The 13,812-nt window shown below is 55.7% G+C and overlaps 1 protein-coding gene across 1 annotated transcript in view; it reads right to left on the reverse strand.

Annotated features, from left to right (window-relative positions):
• Nucleotides 1-3,398: 3,398 nt before the first annotated feature.
• The window catches only part of XPO6 (exportin 6), a 118,091-nt gene continuing 107,677 nt past the window's right edge, over nt 3,399-13,812 (reverse strand). The window contains exons 18-24 of the mRNA XM_075564656.1: nt 10,446-10,601; nt 9,379-9,493; nt 8,582-8,753; nt 7,480-7,641; nt 4,903-5,001; nt 4,584-4,814; nt 3,399-4,093 (exon numbers count right to left, since the gene is read on the reverse strand). Coding sequence (XP_075420771.1) covers nt 3,992-4,093; nt 4,584-4,814; nt 4,903-5,001; nt 7,480-7,641; nt 8,582-8,753; nt 9,379-9,493; nt 10,446-10,601 — 1,037 coding nt within the window. The 3' untranslated portion in view covers nt 3,399-3,991. The remainder of the gene's footprint in view (nt 4,094-4,583; nt 4,815-4,902; nt 5,002-7,479; nt 7,642-8,581; nt 8,754-9,378; nt 9,494-10,445; nt 10,602-13,812) is intronic.

Consider the following 13,812-nt stretch of genomic DNA (forward strand, 5'->3'; position numbering starts at 1 on the left):
CTGGCCCTGTGGGTTTCCAGGCCGCACATCTCTGAGTAGAGAGCCTCTTCTTTCTCCCTTGGCTCAGCTGGTGGCTTCAAACCGCCAACCTGGTGGTTTAGCAGGCCAGTGCATAACCCACTATGCCGCCAGGGCTCCTCCAGGGCTCGGAGAGGGCAAAAGACTTGCCCAAGACCACACGGGGGCACGTAGCAGCAAAGCCCAGGTCCAGATCCAGCCTGCCTGGCTCCGGGGTCCACGTTCCTTGGGGGCTTTCTGTGCTCACTCATGTCGGCCTCTAGTCGGCCACACCAGGAAGCCGAGGCCTCAGCACTGGGAGGGCCCGGGAGCTGCTCCCACTGAGCCAGGTGGACACCTGGGCCCACGTGAATTGCTCGAGGTCATCCAGCAGGAAAGCATTAGACTAGGCCTCTTCGCTGGGCTCCCTGTCCTAATAAGAAAGGCCTCAGAGCGGCTGTGTGGGCGCTGGGCCTGGCTGAGGGGGGCACTTAAGCTGAGAGCAGGGGGTCCCATCTCCATTTCTTCCTGGGTACCTCTGCTCCTCGTGCTCTCTGTATGGTGGGGACACGCTGGGGCAGGCTGCTTCCTGACACACAGTAAGGCTTCAAACCTAGTGGGTTTGCTTCCCCTGGTGGCTTTGAGGGCGGCGTGTCGCAGGCACCCAGGTCCGGGGCTCTGCCGGCCACTAGAGCAAGGCTCCTTGGGGCTCCTCTGTGGACGGGGCATAGAACAGCAGAGGGGCCCCAAAGCTTTCTCTTGGAGACCAAGAACATCTGACCTTACACTTCTCACCTCACACTCGGCTCAAGGACACAGTCATATCACCCATCACCCAGTCCACCAGTTAGTCAGCCATTAAACCAGTCAATCAGCCATCAAACCGGTCAGCCAGTCATCAACCAGTCAGCCAGCCAGCCAGCAGGTGGTGCTGAGAGTCTGAGACATGGACAGACACGGTCCCTGTCCTCTGGAAAGGACCCTGCCACACACATCTTTACATCATTGTGATATAAACGTCGCGTGTGTGTGTGTGTGTGTGTGTGTGTGTGTGTGTGTGTGTAAGACAGAGACAAAACAGATGGACTCTGGCTGACTCGGACAGGCCCAAAGGTGTGTCTCCATCACTGATGTCCTTGTGCTCTGGCGAGCAGAGTGCAGGGAAACCATGTATTATGTTTCTATTTCCGGGGACATAGAACTCCTCCTCTCCGGATGTAAGACAGCCTCTTCAGGGGAAGCTGTTCCATGAAAGTTCAGACGGGCCTTACATGACTTAAAAGAAACTTCTCCCTCAAGGCACCGCCAGCTGAGCGGTGAGTGGGTGAGACTCTGCTCCGCAGCCCGGTGTTCTTGGTCAGTGTGTCACCGGCCATCGAGCTGGTCCCAGCCTGTCACGACCTAGTGCACCAGGAACGAAACACTGCAGTCCCGCACATTCTCACAGAGGTTCCCACGAAAGCCTTCTTTCTGCTGCCCCTCTACTTGACCACGGATGACACCAGGGACTTGACTCTCCTGGCAACATGCCAACGCACGTGGGAAGCCTTGCCATCCTTGCCTCTAAGGCGCATTCTGCCCGTACTTCTCCTGAGACAGGTCCGCTGGCTCTGCGAGATTCTCTCCATATTCTTCCAGAACCGTAATTCAAGCACATGGGTTCTTCTTTGGCTGAAATCGCTTCCCTCACCCTCTCCAAGGTGGCTTCAGGGGATGCTCCTTACGAATCTTCATAGATTGGGGAATGGCCCTGTGGCGGTTTCGGCTTTGCATCCTCAGACCCAGGTCTACTGACCCGCATCCCTAGACCAACAGAAAGTACACTGTGAGGTGAGCAGACCCTCAGGACTGACCATCCCAAACTGACTCCTTACTGTCTGAGGACACACAAGTGCTCAGGCTGGCCCAGCCGCTGGAACCCTGGCCTTACAGCCCCGCCACCAGGAGAGGGCATGGGCAACTGTTAATGAGAGCTGCCACGGGTGCCCGAAGCTTCTACCTTCCCTGATGGCAGTGGAGAAAATCTAGAGGAAGGGGCTTATGTGATGCTGCTGGAGCCACGTGGACCAGGCCTGCCCAGGCACGAGCCGTCTGGACAATGCCTGGCAGGAACATGGCCAGAGGTGGGCACCGTGGGGCAGCCCAGTGTTCCTAGTCTGGGGGCCACAGTGAGGGGCTTGTTCTTGGGGGACCCAGGGCTTTTGGACTTTGGCTTCCCTTCCCCACTCTTGGACTCGGCATCTCACCTGTCCTGGCTCAGGGGCTCTGCCGGTCAGGCCCAAACTAGAAGCATGGTCCTTGAAAAGGGAGATGACAATTAGAAATGTCGGAGGGTACAGAGCCAGGACTCAGACTTTGAACCACACGCTCAGAGGGCACCACGTGGTTCCCCAGGGCTCTGGGCATGGCAGCAGGTGAGGGTTACAGAGGGGATGCTGTTGATACAAGCCCTCCCCAAGCCCACCAGCTCCATCCAGCATCCCTGAGGTCATTCCTGACACACATCCTGGCTATGAGCTGTCCACACTGGGGCCAGTCCTGAGGCTCCTTTCTGAGTGGGGGTAGGGCACTTCTGTGCCTCCATCAAACCCAACCCCCCCAACGCTCCCCAAGTGCTGACAAGAGTGGAGGGGTGTCTGGGTGTCATCCTGCTGCTCAGAAACGGGCAGAAGGCACGGAGCAGCTCTAAACCGTGGTCCGGTATTGTGGCTACGCAGTTGGGAAGGCCTGGGCCCTCAAGTCCTCAAGACCCACAAAACCAGAGGATACCTGCTCGGTGCTCAGTGAGGCCTTTTGTGATGCCCACGTCTGTACTGTTCCTTCAACTTCCCATCACGCCCCGCCAGTTACTACCAGTCACAAGTCTCACCCCTGGGCATCTAATCCACGGCAACGAGCAAGCTGGAGGGGCTCACAACGGCCTGATCGGGATCCAAAGGGTGGAACCACCAGGTGTTTTAAGGCTTATTTCTGATTTGCAAAGGACCACCCCCAATTCATTTACCTGCATGGTCCCCTTGTAGAGTAGGCCTCCACTGAACTTGATGGACTTGATCTGGACTGGGATGTTTTAATGCACAATTGCTCTTTATATATAGCTCTCTCTTACACACATACCAGTATCCACTGATGTGCTTCTCTAGTCTACCCAGACTAACATACCACTTGTCTGTCAGTTTGTCGCATGATGGTGGCTTGTAAGAGATGTGGTGGGCACTGGGGGCTTCCAGTGGCAGGCAGGCTAGATGCTGTGCCCCCAGCCACCCGCTGAGCATGGGCACCAGCAGCAAGTTTTCTAGTGGGGGGGGCAGTGATGGCTCCCTCAGGGAGTCCCCTCCCCCAGCCTGGCCCTTGGCCCGCCCCAAGAGGCCCTGGGAGACAAGAAGCCCTTTACCAGCATGTATGTAACAACAACATAAGCACTTTATTTTTCATTCAGCTTCTCTCAGTATCACAATGGAATGATGAGAAACGAGACAAATATCTGACAACGAGCAGAGACCTGAAGGCAAACTGGGGGGAGGGGACTTGACAGAAACGTCAAAAGAGTTCCAGCCTCACGTCTCTCCTGGGCCAGCTGGGCTGGGTGGACTGGGGCAGTGGAATGGTGAGAAGGTGCCACTGTCAAAAGCTGTCCTGGGCATTCTTGTCTCGTCCCCACATGGTCCACGGGAACCACCTCTTGGAATTTCCCAGCACCTCTCTGGCATTGGCCACACGGCTCCCCCTGCTCCCAGTGCCCTGGAGCCAGAACTCCAACTAGGGCGAGGCTCCATCCTGAAGCCATGTCAGCTGGGTGGGCGGCGGGAGAGGAGGGTGGGGACACAGGGGCAGACAACAGTGCCCCAAGGGTGGAAGGAGGGGGAGAATCCAAGGAGTGGCCGGGCTTGGTCTGCGCGACATCTGCGGTGGAAGGCGGAAGGTGTGGGTGGCAGCGGCAGGAGGTGGCGTCCCTCGGGAGGTAAGCAGGCCGCGCAGGCGTGCAGGGCCGAGGCTAGAGCTTCACAGTGCCAGGGGGCAGGCTGTCATTGCAGAGTCTGTAGTAGCGCAGGTCATTGACCAGTCTGTGCACATTCTGGGTGAATGAGGGCAGGTCCTAGAAGGCAGGGGCACAGCTGCAGCCTGGTCCCACTCAACTCCCCTCTCACCCCAACAGCTACTGCCCACCTCCCCTCCCCCAAAGGATGTGCGGGCAGAGACCTGCACCTCGCACAAACGCTACTCCTCAGAGCAAAGCCCGAGGGTGGGGCAGCTCTCATGGAGCTCACGGCCCCCGGTCCGCTAATAAGTCACTCAGACACCACTCAGCCCTCGCTCTTGGTGGGACAAGAGGACAAGACCAGGCTCACCCTTGTCTGAGACAGACCCGTTGACTGGGGTGGGTCCTCCGCAGTGGGAAGGACACTTGTGCTCCAGAAGGCAGGACTAGGACAGCTGCGCCTACCACCGAGCTCGCCCTCCAGGCTTGGCACAAGCTACCTACCACCAGCCCACAGGATGACCTCAGAGCCCCGAGACAACCTGCCTCCTTGTTGACCAAGCACCAGGCCCAAGAGCCTCCACTGGTCCTCGCTTCCGTGACTCACCCGATCCATCTTGAAATTCCGTCCCAGCACACTTTTCTGGTTGGCGTCCACACCATCACAGCTGCTCAGGAACTCTGGGAGGAAGGCTGCAAAGAAGCCGTCGAAGTCGACTGAGGCCATGTTGTACAGGGCGGTGCCAATCTCCTCCTGCAGGAGGTCGTGGGACTTGCGGACCAGCACCTGGAGCAGCACGTTCACAAACTGGAACAGCATGGTGCTCCGGAAGAGCTGCTGCAGACACACAGACGGGCGGGCGTCGGTGGGTGCCGGGGTCCAGGCAGAGGAAGGAGGAGCCTCCCCTGGAGGGCGGGGTTCTTACCTTGTGGTAGAGTTTCTGCTTGGCGTTGAGGGTCTCCAAGTAGAACAGGTTCTGCTTAAACAGGTGGATGTCGGGCTGGAGAAACGACTGTCCAAAAGCCTAGGAAGCAAGAGCACCACTTAGAAAGGACACTTCAACACCTTCAGGGCAAGCCCTTCCGTGCCCCTGGGCCAATGGCGGGAGCGAGGGCTAGCTCCCGCCTGCGCCTCTTGGTTCCTTGGCTCCTGATTTTCCCCACGGAGCCTCCCCTTCTACTTTCATCCTATTTCCCCTTTTGTGACAAACGTTGAGACCTTTGATGCGACCAGCAACTCTGGCAAATACCAAACTCCATCCCACTCCAGAAGTGGCTTCTCCCCCTGGTCGGCCAGGCTTTCTGAATCAAACCCAACCCCTCCGTTGTCTCTACCTCGGGGTGAAGCAGTAGCAGAGTTTGAGGTTCTTTGGCCATCTTCACGTTGCAGATGTTACTAGTTCAGAAATGAAATGCTAACATTCCGCGCGCGCGTGTGTCTGTCTGTCTCTCTCTCTCTCTCTAGGAGACCTTCCTTGAATGAGCGGGTAACTAACTGCTCTGTAGTTCTGGGTCCCAGGCTCCCTAAACTAGAGGGATCCTGTACTTCCTGCTGCAGCCATGGGACAACTGGGATGATTCCATTTTTTTTTTCTTTTTCAAAGCATCGTCCAGGGATCGCTCACCACTGCCTGAGCTCTCACACACGACACAGAAGTTTCACCAGCCATAATGGAGGCAGCCTCGACAGTGCCGCCGTCTCCAGGTCGGCATAGAAATGAAAGCAGGCACACTGTGCCCCTGTGGAGATGGCGCCTCCCACATCCCAGAATGCACCTGAACAGGCCCAGGCTGCTCTCGGCACGGGCAAGTACTCCTCCACGGCGTGGCCAGCACCGTCTGTCTGTTGGCGCAGTCACACTGTTGGCAGTGTGGGGTGGTCGTGGCAGTCGTGACCAGCGTGTGTACAAGCTGTGTGACCCTGCTTGCAGCCAACACTGGCGCGCAGTCCTCAGCTGCAAGCACCGGCTGTTAGCAGCTCAGAGGGATGTCAATCGGCCACAGAGACTTACAAGCAAAGACGACTGCACAGGGAGTGTGGACGGGTTGCCCCTGAATACTCCGAGCCCAAGCCTGATCTCACAGGAGCCCTGGCTTAGGAGCTGGGCTGCTGACCAACCACCAGGTGAGCGGTTTGAACACACCAACTGCTCCAAGGGAGAAAGATGAGGCTTTCAGTATCTTTCATCCCAAGAAGCAGTTGTGCTCTGTCCGGGAAGGGTCCCTGTGAGTCGGCATGGACTCGACGACGGGGAGTTGGGTTTTGAGGACCTTCTAGGCCCCAGTGGGGTATCTGAGAAGGAAGGCAGCCAGGCTGCTGACGGCTAGAGGGAGGACTGGCAGGAAGCCCCCTGGCTCCCAGGAGTCCAAGTTGGTGTTTGCAGAGCCAAACAAACAGAACGAGGGCCCTCCCCTCAGACGTGGCTCTGCATGGCCTACAAAGCCGCAGACCAGCCTGCGTGCCTGCGGCGTTCCCCAGCATCCCAACACAGTGCCCACCTGGGGAGCACCGCATGCATGATCTGAAAGAACAGGCATCCCCAGGTTGCAAACATCCAATTTACAGACGCCCCCACCCCCACCCCCACCCCTCCACCTTTAAACCACTACATGTTTGCAGCCAAGCAAGCACAGACCCGAACAAAGTTCTGCAATCAGGCGGGTCTGGGGTGGAACCCAGAGCAGAAAAGAGAACAGGCCCAAGCCCTGGTACAGGTTGCTCCAGGGACCCTCATTAGGCCTCTCGGGAGCCTCAGCATGCCGGCAGAGCCACCCGAGTTGGGCAGCGCTGCTGCAGACTGCACTTCACGTCCGTGACAGAGTCTGTTTCCAGCCAAGCCTCAGCCTGGGATTGCCCTTCCTGGCTATCTTTCTGGTTCAGTATCACTTTCCAAACTCCCATCTATTTCAATGAGGCTTCCGGGCCATGATGAACCAGGGCAGTATTGGTTCAAAGCCCTGGCCAATTCTTTTTTTTTTTTTTAAAAAACATTTTATTAGGGACTCATCCAACTCTTATCACAATCCATACATATATCAATTGTATAAAGCACATCTGTACATTCTTTGTCCTCATCATTTTCAAAGCATTTGCTCTCCACTTAAGCCCTTTGCATCAAATCCTCTTTCCGCCCCCACCTCCCTCCCTCATGAGCCCTTGATAATTTATAAATTATTACAGACACAGTTGGGCATCTGTCTACACTAACCCACGTGGCAGAGTTCCTCTTAGCCTAAAGGGAGCTCAAATTATCTGGGGGGAAGATTTTAAATTCTCTCACCAGGCAGTCTGCAGTTAGGAGACCCCAGTGGCTCAGCTGCAGGCAGCAGGAGACACTCCATCCAGTAATGTCAAGACAGCCAGGGACCCCGTGCCAACTGTGCAGGCTGCTTCACGCACCTCATGACAAGCCCTACCCTGCAGATGACGCGACGGAGACCTCGAGAGGAGGCAGAGCTGCGCTCTAGCCCAGAGCCCGCCAGAGGCAGTGGAGCCACGTTACCTGCATGATGGCACTGAACTGGGGCTCATTCTCCATCTGCTCCTCGGCGACCCCCCTCTGGACACTGGCCAATACGGTGGACTTGAAGAAATACCTCCAGTTGTGATGGAGGGTCCGGAAAAGGAGCTCAAACAGCTCAGCCTTCACATCAGGGGAGGGGCGCTGTGGAGACAGACACGACTCACAGACCGGCCCCGCGGGGGTGGGTGGGGGTGGACCTACAGTGGAAACCCACTCCCACCCCCACCAGGAAGGCTTTGGCAGAGCCCACGGCTGAAGGCAGAACACACGGGCAGGGCCGGGGGACTCCCTCTGTGATGGGAACTACGCGCTCCGATCAGGGTGTGGGGTGGCCAATCGGAAATACGGACTTTGCGTTCACAAGGTGCTACTCTAACTTTCCGATCACAAGGTGGTGGTCTTTCTCCACGATGAGGAGGAAGGCCTTTTTAACTAGCTTTACGACAGCCTGAGAGGACAGTCGTGGTGGGCTGGTCGTGGTGGGCTGAAGGGCTAAAGATGACCTCAAGGCCACAGGGTCAGGGGTCATCCAGTCTGCAGTCCAAAACCATCTGAACGCATGTTGTGCAGCCTCCAGGATTCCTTCTAGGGCAACGGTTCTCAACCTGTGGGTCGCAGCCTTTTTGGGGGTGGGGGTGTGTCGGGTCGAACAACCCTTTCACAGGGGTCGCCCAATTCCTAAGAGTAGCAAAGTGACAGTGATGAAGCAGCAATGAAAATCATTTTATGGCTGGGGTCACCGCCACCTGAGGACCTGTATGACAGGGTTGAGGCGTAGGGAAGGTGGGGAGCTGCTGCACTAGAGGGTCTTTAATCTAAATGCTCAGCAGTGATTGCCGGGCTCTGGTCGTCTGCCGTTTGTGGACACCACCAGTCACACATTTGTATTTTTAATCTTAGCCATCTTAGTGCGAATGAAATGGGCATTCTCGCTTAAAAAAAGAAACTCAAACAAAACCTGTATTGGAAGATTTAAATAACAAATTAACTTAAAACCCCTATATTTTCCTGGAGTTTTCACTCCCTTCCTAACTAATCACAGAAAAGGAGGCAATGCAGGGCCGAACGCAGCCTCTCCTACCTCAGCGACGATGGGGTACACCTGCTCCATGCACAGGGAGATGATGCTGGGGAGGAAGGGCTTGAACACCTGGACAGGCTCCTGGACCACCACCTGCAGGATCTTCAAGAACTTCTCGACCACCCGGCAGCCTGTGCTGCCTTCGTGGAGGATGCTCTCGGCCAACTGTTCTCTGCAGACAGAGGGAAGCACACAGGAACTCACATTGCGCGGCACCCCCGAGTGCCTGACTACTCGCCTGGACCGTGAATCTCCATGGTCTGGCAGTCATGTAATGACGTGATCAGCTGAGAGGCAAAACCCTTACACAGGCCACAGTTCTGGTGTCGTGTAAGTGAGGGTCCCCGGGCTGTGGCCTGCATTACCTTTATCTTGGAGGAGAGAAACAGAGAAGGAGAAACCCGACTACCACCAGGGACAGAGAGCGTGAGCAAAGAGCACCATCCTTTGGACCTGGGGATCCTGTGCTGAGTCCTCCTACCCTAGGGCACTGATGCCAAAACACATGGAACTCTTTAAGGAATGCCAGGCCCATAGATGTAGAGACCCGGACCCTCCTACAAAGCTGACAGATAGAAAAAAGCCAGCCTTCCCCTAGGGCCAGCAGCCTGAATTTGGACTCCTAAACCCCCTAAAGTGGGAGAGTCATTTGCTGTCGGTTAGAATCAGAGCAAGAGTAACAAAGAAATATCTCCTGAGGGACAAGCACGAAACGCAAGGCTGTAAGAGAAGCGCCCCCGACAAGCCCCGACGCGGTAGAGAATTCCGAGAACTACGACCAGGCAGTGTGCGCTCACCTGGTGAACATACTGAGGAAGGTCTGTATGATCTGCTCCGTGAAAGGCACGCCCATCTGTACTCTAAGGCCTCGAAACAGAGTGAGGAAGAAGCTCAGCATCTCATCAGTCACATCTAAACAAAGGGCAAAGGGAGGGATCAAAAGGGCGCGCTTGGGGATGAACAGGAAGCCCGGCTGGATCGACGTTCCACTGCCATCTGCACTCTCATCTCCCTCAGCTTCCTGCCGGGGGAAATCTCCCAGCACCATCAGAACCAAGGATGGCAAGTGGAACATATTAAGGACGTGCTGAGAAAACAGCTCTGGTGCGATGGACTTCTCAGGGCTCCATGGGAAGCGAAGGTCGTCGGGAAGCCTCCCTCGCTGCCGAGCATCCAGCCCACGCCAGAGCTCTGCCTGCAGATGAGGCCGCTTGACTGGGTCACCACCTGAGGGCTGCAGTCATTTCTCTCGATGACCAGTCCTCCCTGCAGTTGGGTCGGAGGCTAAGTGGCTCAAAGTGGATAATGAGGGTGGATTCAGGCTGCATGGCTCTGGTCCATTAAGTGGATTAATTGATGAAAATACCAGTCAATTTAGTGCAGTTTCACTTTGAGACCCAGGCGATTATCCTGGACAGTAGGTTTCAGCTCTAACCACGTACAGTCTATTCGCAATCCCTGACATTCCTCACGGGACCCACACACCTACTGAGAAGGTCCTCGGGAGAGCCAGGCAGGGCCGTCCACGGAGCGGCAGTGATGCGGTGGGGTGAGGGTGCAAGCTCACCTTGCCACATAGTGAATGAATGGTAACTCACCTGAAAACGTTTTTGTCTCTCTTTTTTGCATAATGCCCTATTAGACTTTTATGTTCCCTACTGGGGGAAGGCAAAGACTTCAGAATCAAGCCCAATGGACTCAGGGCCACATGACACAGGCTGCACTTTTCCAGGGACCCTGGCCCAGCCTCCCGCCCACCCGTGTCTGCACCCAAGCCCTGAACACTGTGTGTGGGGCAGCTGAGCAGTCACTGGGGCTCGGGTTAGCTCCCCTGCCCAATAAAGGACGCTAAGCCAGTTCTCACCTGACTGATGGATGAAAGCTGGAAAGAGGGCCAGGGAGACCTGCACGGATTCCTGCAGTGACTGGTAGCAGATCTGCCGGGACTTGGTGGATTCCCCAGAGATATTGTCCACGATATCTTCCAAGACCCCCAGCGTCTGGTGGATGATGACTTTGCCTGAAATTGGGAGGATGTTTACAAAGGCGTTAAGAGGATCACCACACGGAAACTTGGTAAAGCAACACGTAGCGCATTTGGATTAAGTCAGGCAGCTCTCTCCTTCCCAAGCCTGCTCTCCCTCCCTAACTGTTCCTTCCTTCTGTTCTCAACGGCCAGCATGGCAACTGTCTCTGCCTGCTGGATTGCGTGCCTCGATTCTGCCTCTCCCCACCAGAGTGGAAGCCACCGAGAAAGAAGAGAAGACACATCACGCCATCAACTCGGTGACAGGATCGAACATAAAGAGGTCAGCTCTGTGAGCAGCCAGCACTGGGGTGGCACAATGCCCCCTGATCAGCTTACAGCCTTCAAGCAGTGGTCAGACAGAGCCGCGGGGTGTGGGGTCTGCTCCTTTATAAGTAGGTTCTGTGGGAAAGCTTCACTTCCACTGGGTCTGGGTCCTGCATCTCTTTCCCCAACCTCCTGACACTCTGCCTGCCGATCTCAGGAGCCATCAGCGGGATGCTGGCCCTGGACTCATTCGCCTGTGTGTCCATCAGCCTGCGGTCTTTCTGCTTCGCCAGGCCCTGCAGCTCCATGAATCCGGAGAAGCTTCCAACTGATCGTCTGATCCAGACTCGAACCGGACTGCACATACCTGCTTCTACCACTATGTGAGCCACTACTTGATAGAAGTCTTTCTCTATGCATGCACCTCCGCCCATTACTGGTTAAGAGAGCCCAGCATGCACACCTGGTGATTTACCATGGATACGAATGGACAAATGCAGATCAAACTTCTCCTTCAACTCGGGAGATTCGTTTGGCCTGGCAGTCCACCTGCCACGTGCCCTGAGCACCTAACATTATGGCTGGTGCAGGAATAAACTGCCCGATTGGTCCTTGGCCTACAGACCTGTGTCCACACGATACGAGGGCGCGTCCAAATGCGTGGGTACTAAGTCTGCAGCCTTCCACACCAGTCTGCCTCTGCGGTCCACGCGCGGAGGGCTGCAAACCAACTCCCCCCTTCACACACCTGTTGAAGGCTCACCACAGGGAACCTCAAGTAAAAAGGACACTTTTGTGCCAAGGGGCAAAATATTTTGAGGTGGTCAGAGCTAATAGCAAATGTTTAACAAAACTCAAGCAGAGGACATCTTCCCAAATCACTAACGATGTCATGTAATTTACAGGCATGCCGCCGCTCCCCATAGAACATCAAAGATGGGCCAAGAGGAAAGATGCATCAACCTCCGTGAGGGAAGGCGTGTAGCTGAAGTCTAGAACCTGGAGGAAGAGTCTGGTAGAGCGGGAATTGAAGCAACAGTCACGAAAGGTTGGGGGTCTTGTGTGGTGTGGCATTTTCGGTGTTAAGCAAGTATCTTGACCTCAGCAGACGTCAAGAGCATGGTGTGGAGATCAGCTACCTCAAAGAGCTCATCACTCCACCCATCTCTCCACCATCAGGACAGAAGCCCATGAAGACGACTGTATGAAATCACTCCTGAGAACGAGCCGTGGGTTTACCAAGTCATCCAAAAGCAAGGCTCAACCTAAACCATGGCTTCTGAGGGGCTCGCTGGCCAGAGGTTGGCTCAGGTAACCATGAGGTAAACTTGATAGAATTTCTCAGAGGACACAGACTGATCACAGGGTTTATTAGGGGAAAAGGTTTAAGAAAATAGAAAATTGCATTAGGGGAGTGGAGGGAGGGGATGGATGTCAAGAAATATGTGCTGTTGGGAGGGTGTGTTTGACTTGCTCTGCTCATTCTACAAGGGGCGTCTTGGTAAGCGATCACTGGGAAACCACCTCATCTACCCTGCAGCTCTGACCTTGTGCCTCCAGTCTTCTGTTCGCAGATCTCCAAGAACAAAGGCGTGAGCGGAGCGCCCTGGAGAAGTGCAGACTGCGGTGCAGAAGCAGGGTAATCAAAGAGCGCAGAACCCTCTGCTGAAAGCTTACAGATGGAGGAGAAACATCGCCTTCAGAAGCGTCGAGACCGATACAGAGGAGCTGTTAGGGCGCATAGCTTTATGCTTCCATGGTTTTGTTTTAAGCAGTACTTCCTGACTTACTCTCACATACAAGTTATGTTGCATTAGGTCATGGAGCTGTTGTTGGATCTCACTCTGAATGCTGCGAGTGAAGTGGCAATTCTCGCAATGCGCGGACAGATGGGAAACCGGGGGCAGTGGTGCAGAGAACACGGTGATGCGCCAGGACCACAGAAGCCTGGATGTGAGCCAGATGGTCACTTGATGCCCTATGACATGCCACACAGCCGCCCCACCCCTGCAAGGCTGCTCTGAAGATCAGAGACAAGGTTGAGAAGGACTAGCCAAGTGTCTGGCAGGGAGGTCCAGGTTGGGGAAGCAGCAGCATTCCCCAGTCCGAGCCCAGGAGGGAGACGTCGCACTCGGCCTGAGCCTGCCTGTGGTGAAACAAAATTGTGTAACCACAACTCTTCAATCTGTGTCTCTGCGCTCCCCACTAATGCCTGCGAGGGCTCACCAAGGGGCCTGGGGCCTGTCAGTCCCTACCACTCCTCTGCACAGGAGGGAGCCATCTCAGAAGGTGAAGAGAAGGAGCCCCGGCCATCAAGAAAGGGTAGCCACCTGTGCAGGCAGGGCGGGCAGCAGGGGCAGCAGCACTGAGGCCCGAGACCAGGACACGGTGAGGGAGAGCAGCATGCTGGGCCCCGGCACATAAAGGGAGGCAGAGGCTGAGTGGAGGCGATGTGGGGACCAACGCCTATGTCCTCCATGTTGTCTGACCCTGGCTTGAGGGAACCTGCGAATTGTGCTCAGGAATCCCCAGAATCGTGAGCACCGGCTGTGGGTCCTCTGTGGTCCCTGCCAGGGATGAATGAATCCAACAGAGAAAAAGAGTGCCTGGGGTGGGAACCGAGCAGAGGAGGACGGATGGAGCCATGTCCCACTTCCACCTCGGGGCAATCGGCCGTGTGCTGGTTTGGAGCTGGCTTCCCCATCTACCTCTTGCAGCCACAGGAAGTGAGCTGTGACTCCCATTTCCTCACCAACACACTCAGCTCTGACTGGACTTGTCAGACGAGAGCTCGGCTGGACTTCTGAACTTCTACACTGCAGCACTTTGAACTGTCCTGGACCCGGGAGCCCCCCAGCACCTGTGGGGCTAAAGCAGCTTCCACAGGAAGGCAGCAGAGAAGACCTAAGTCTTGGGTGTGGGATGGATCAGGATCAAT

This window comes from Tenrec ecaudatus, chromosome 12 (genome assembly GCF_050624435.1).
Source record: "Tenrec ecaudatus isolate mTenEca1 chromosome 12, mTenEca1.hap1, whole genome shotgun sequence".
NCBI classification, from domain to species: domain Eukaryota; kingdom Metazoa; phylum Chordata; class Mammalia; order Afrosoricida; family Tenrecidae; genus Tenrec; species Tenrec ecaudatus.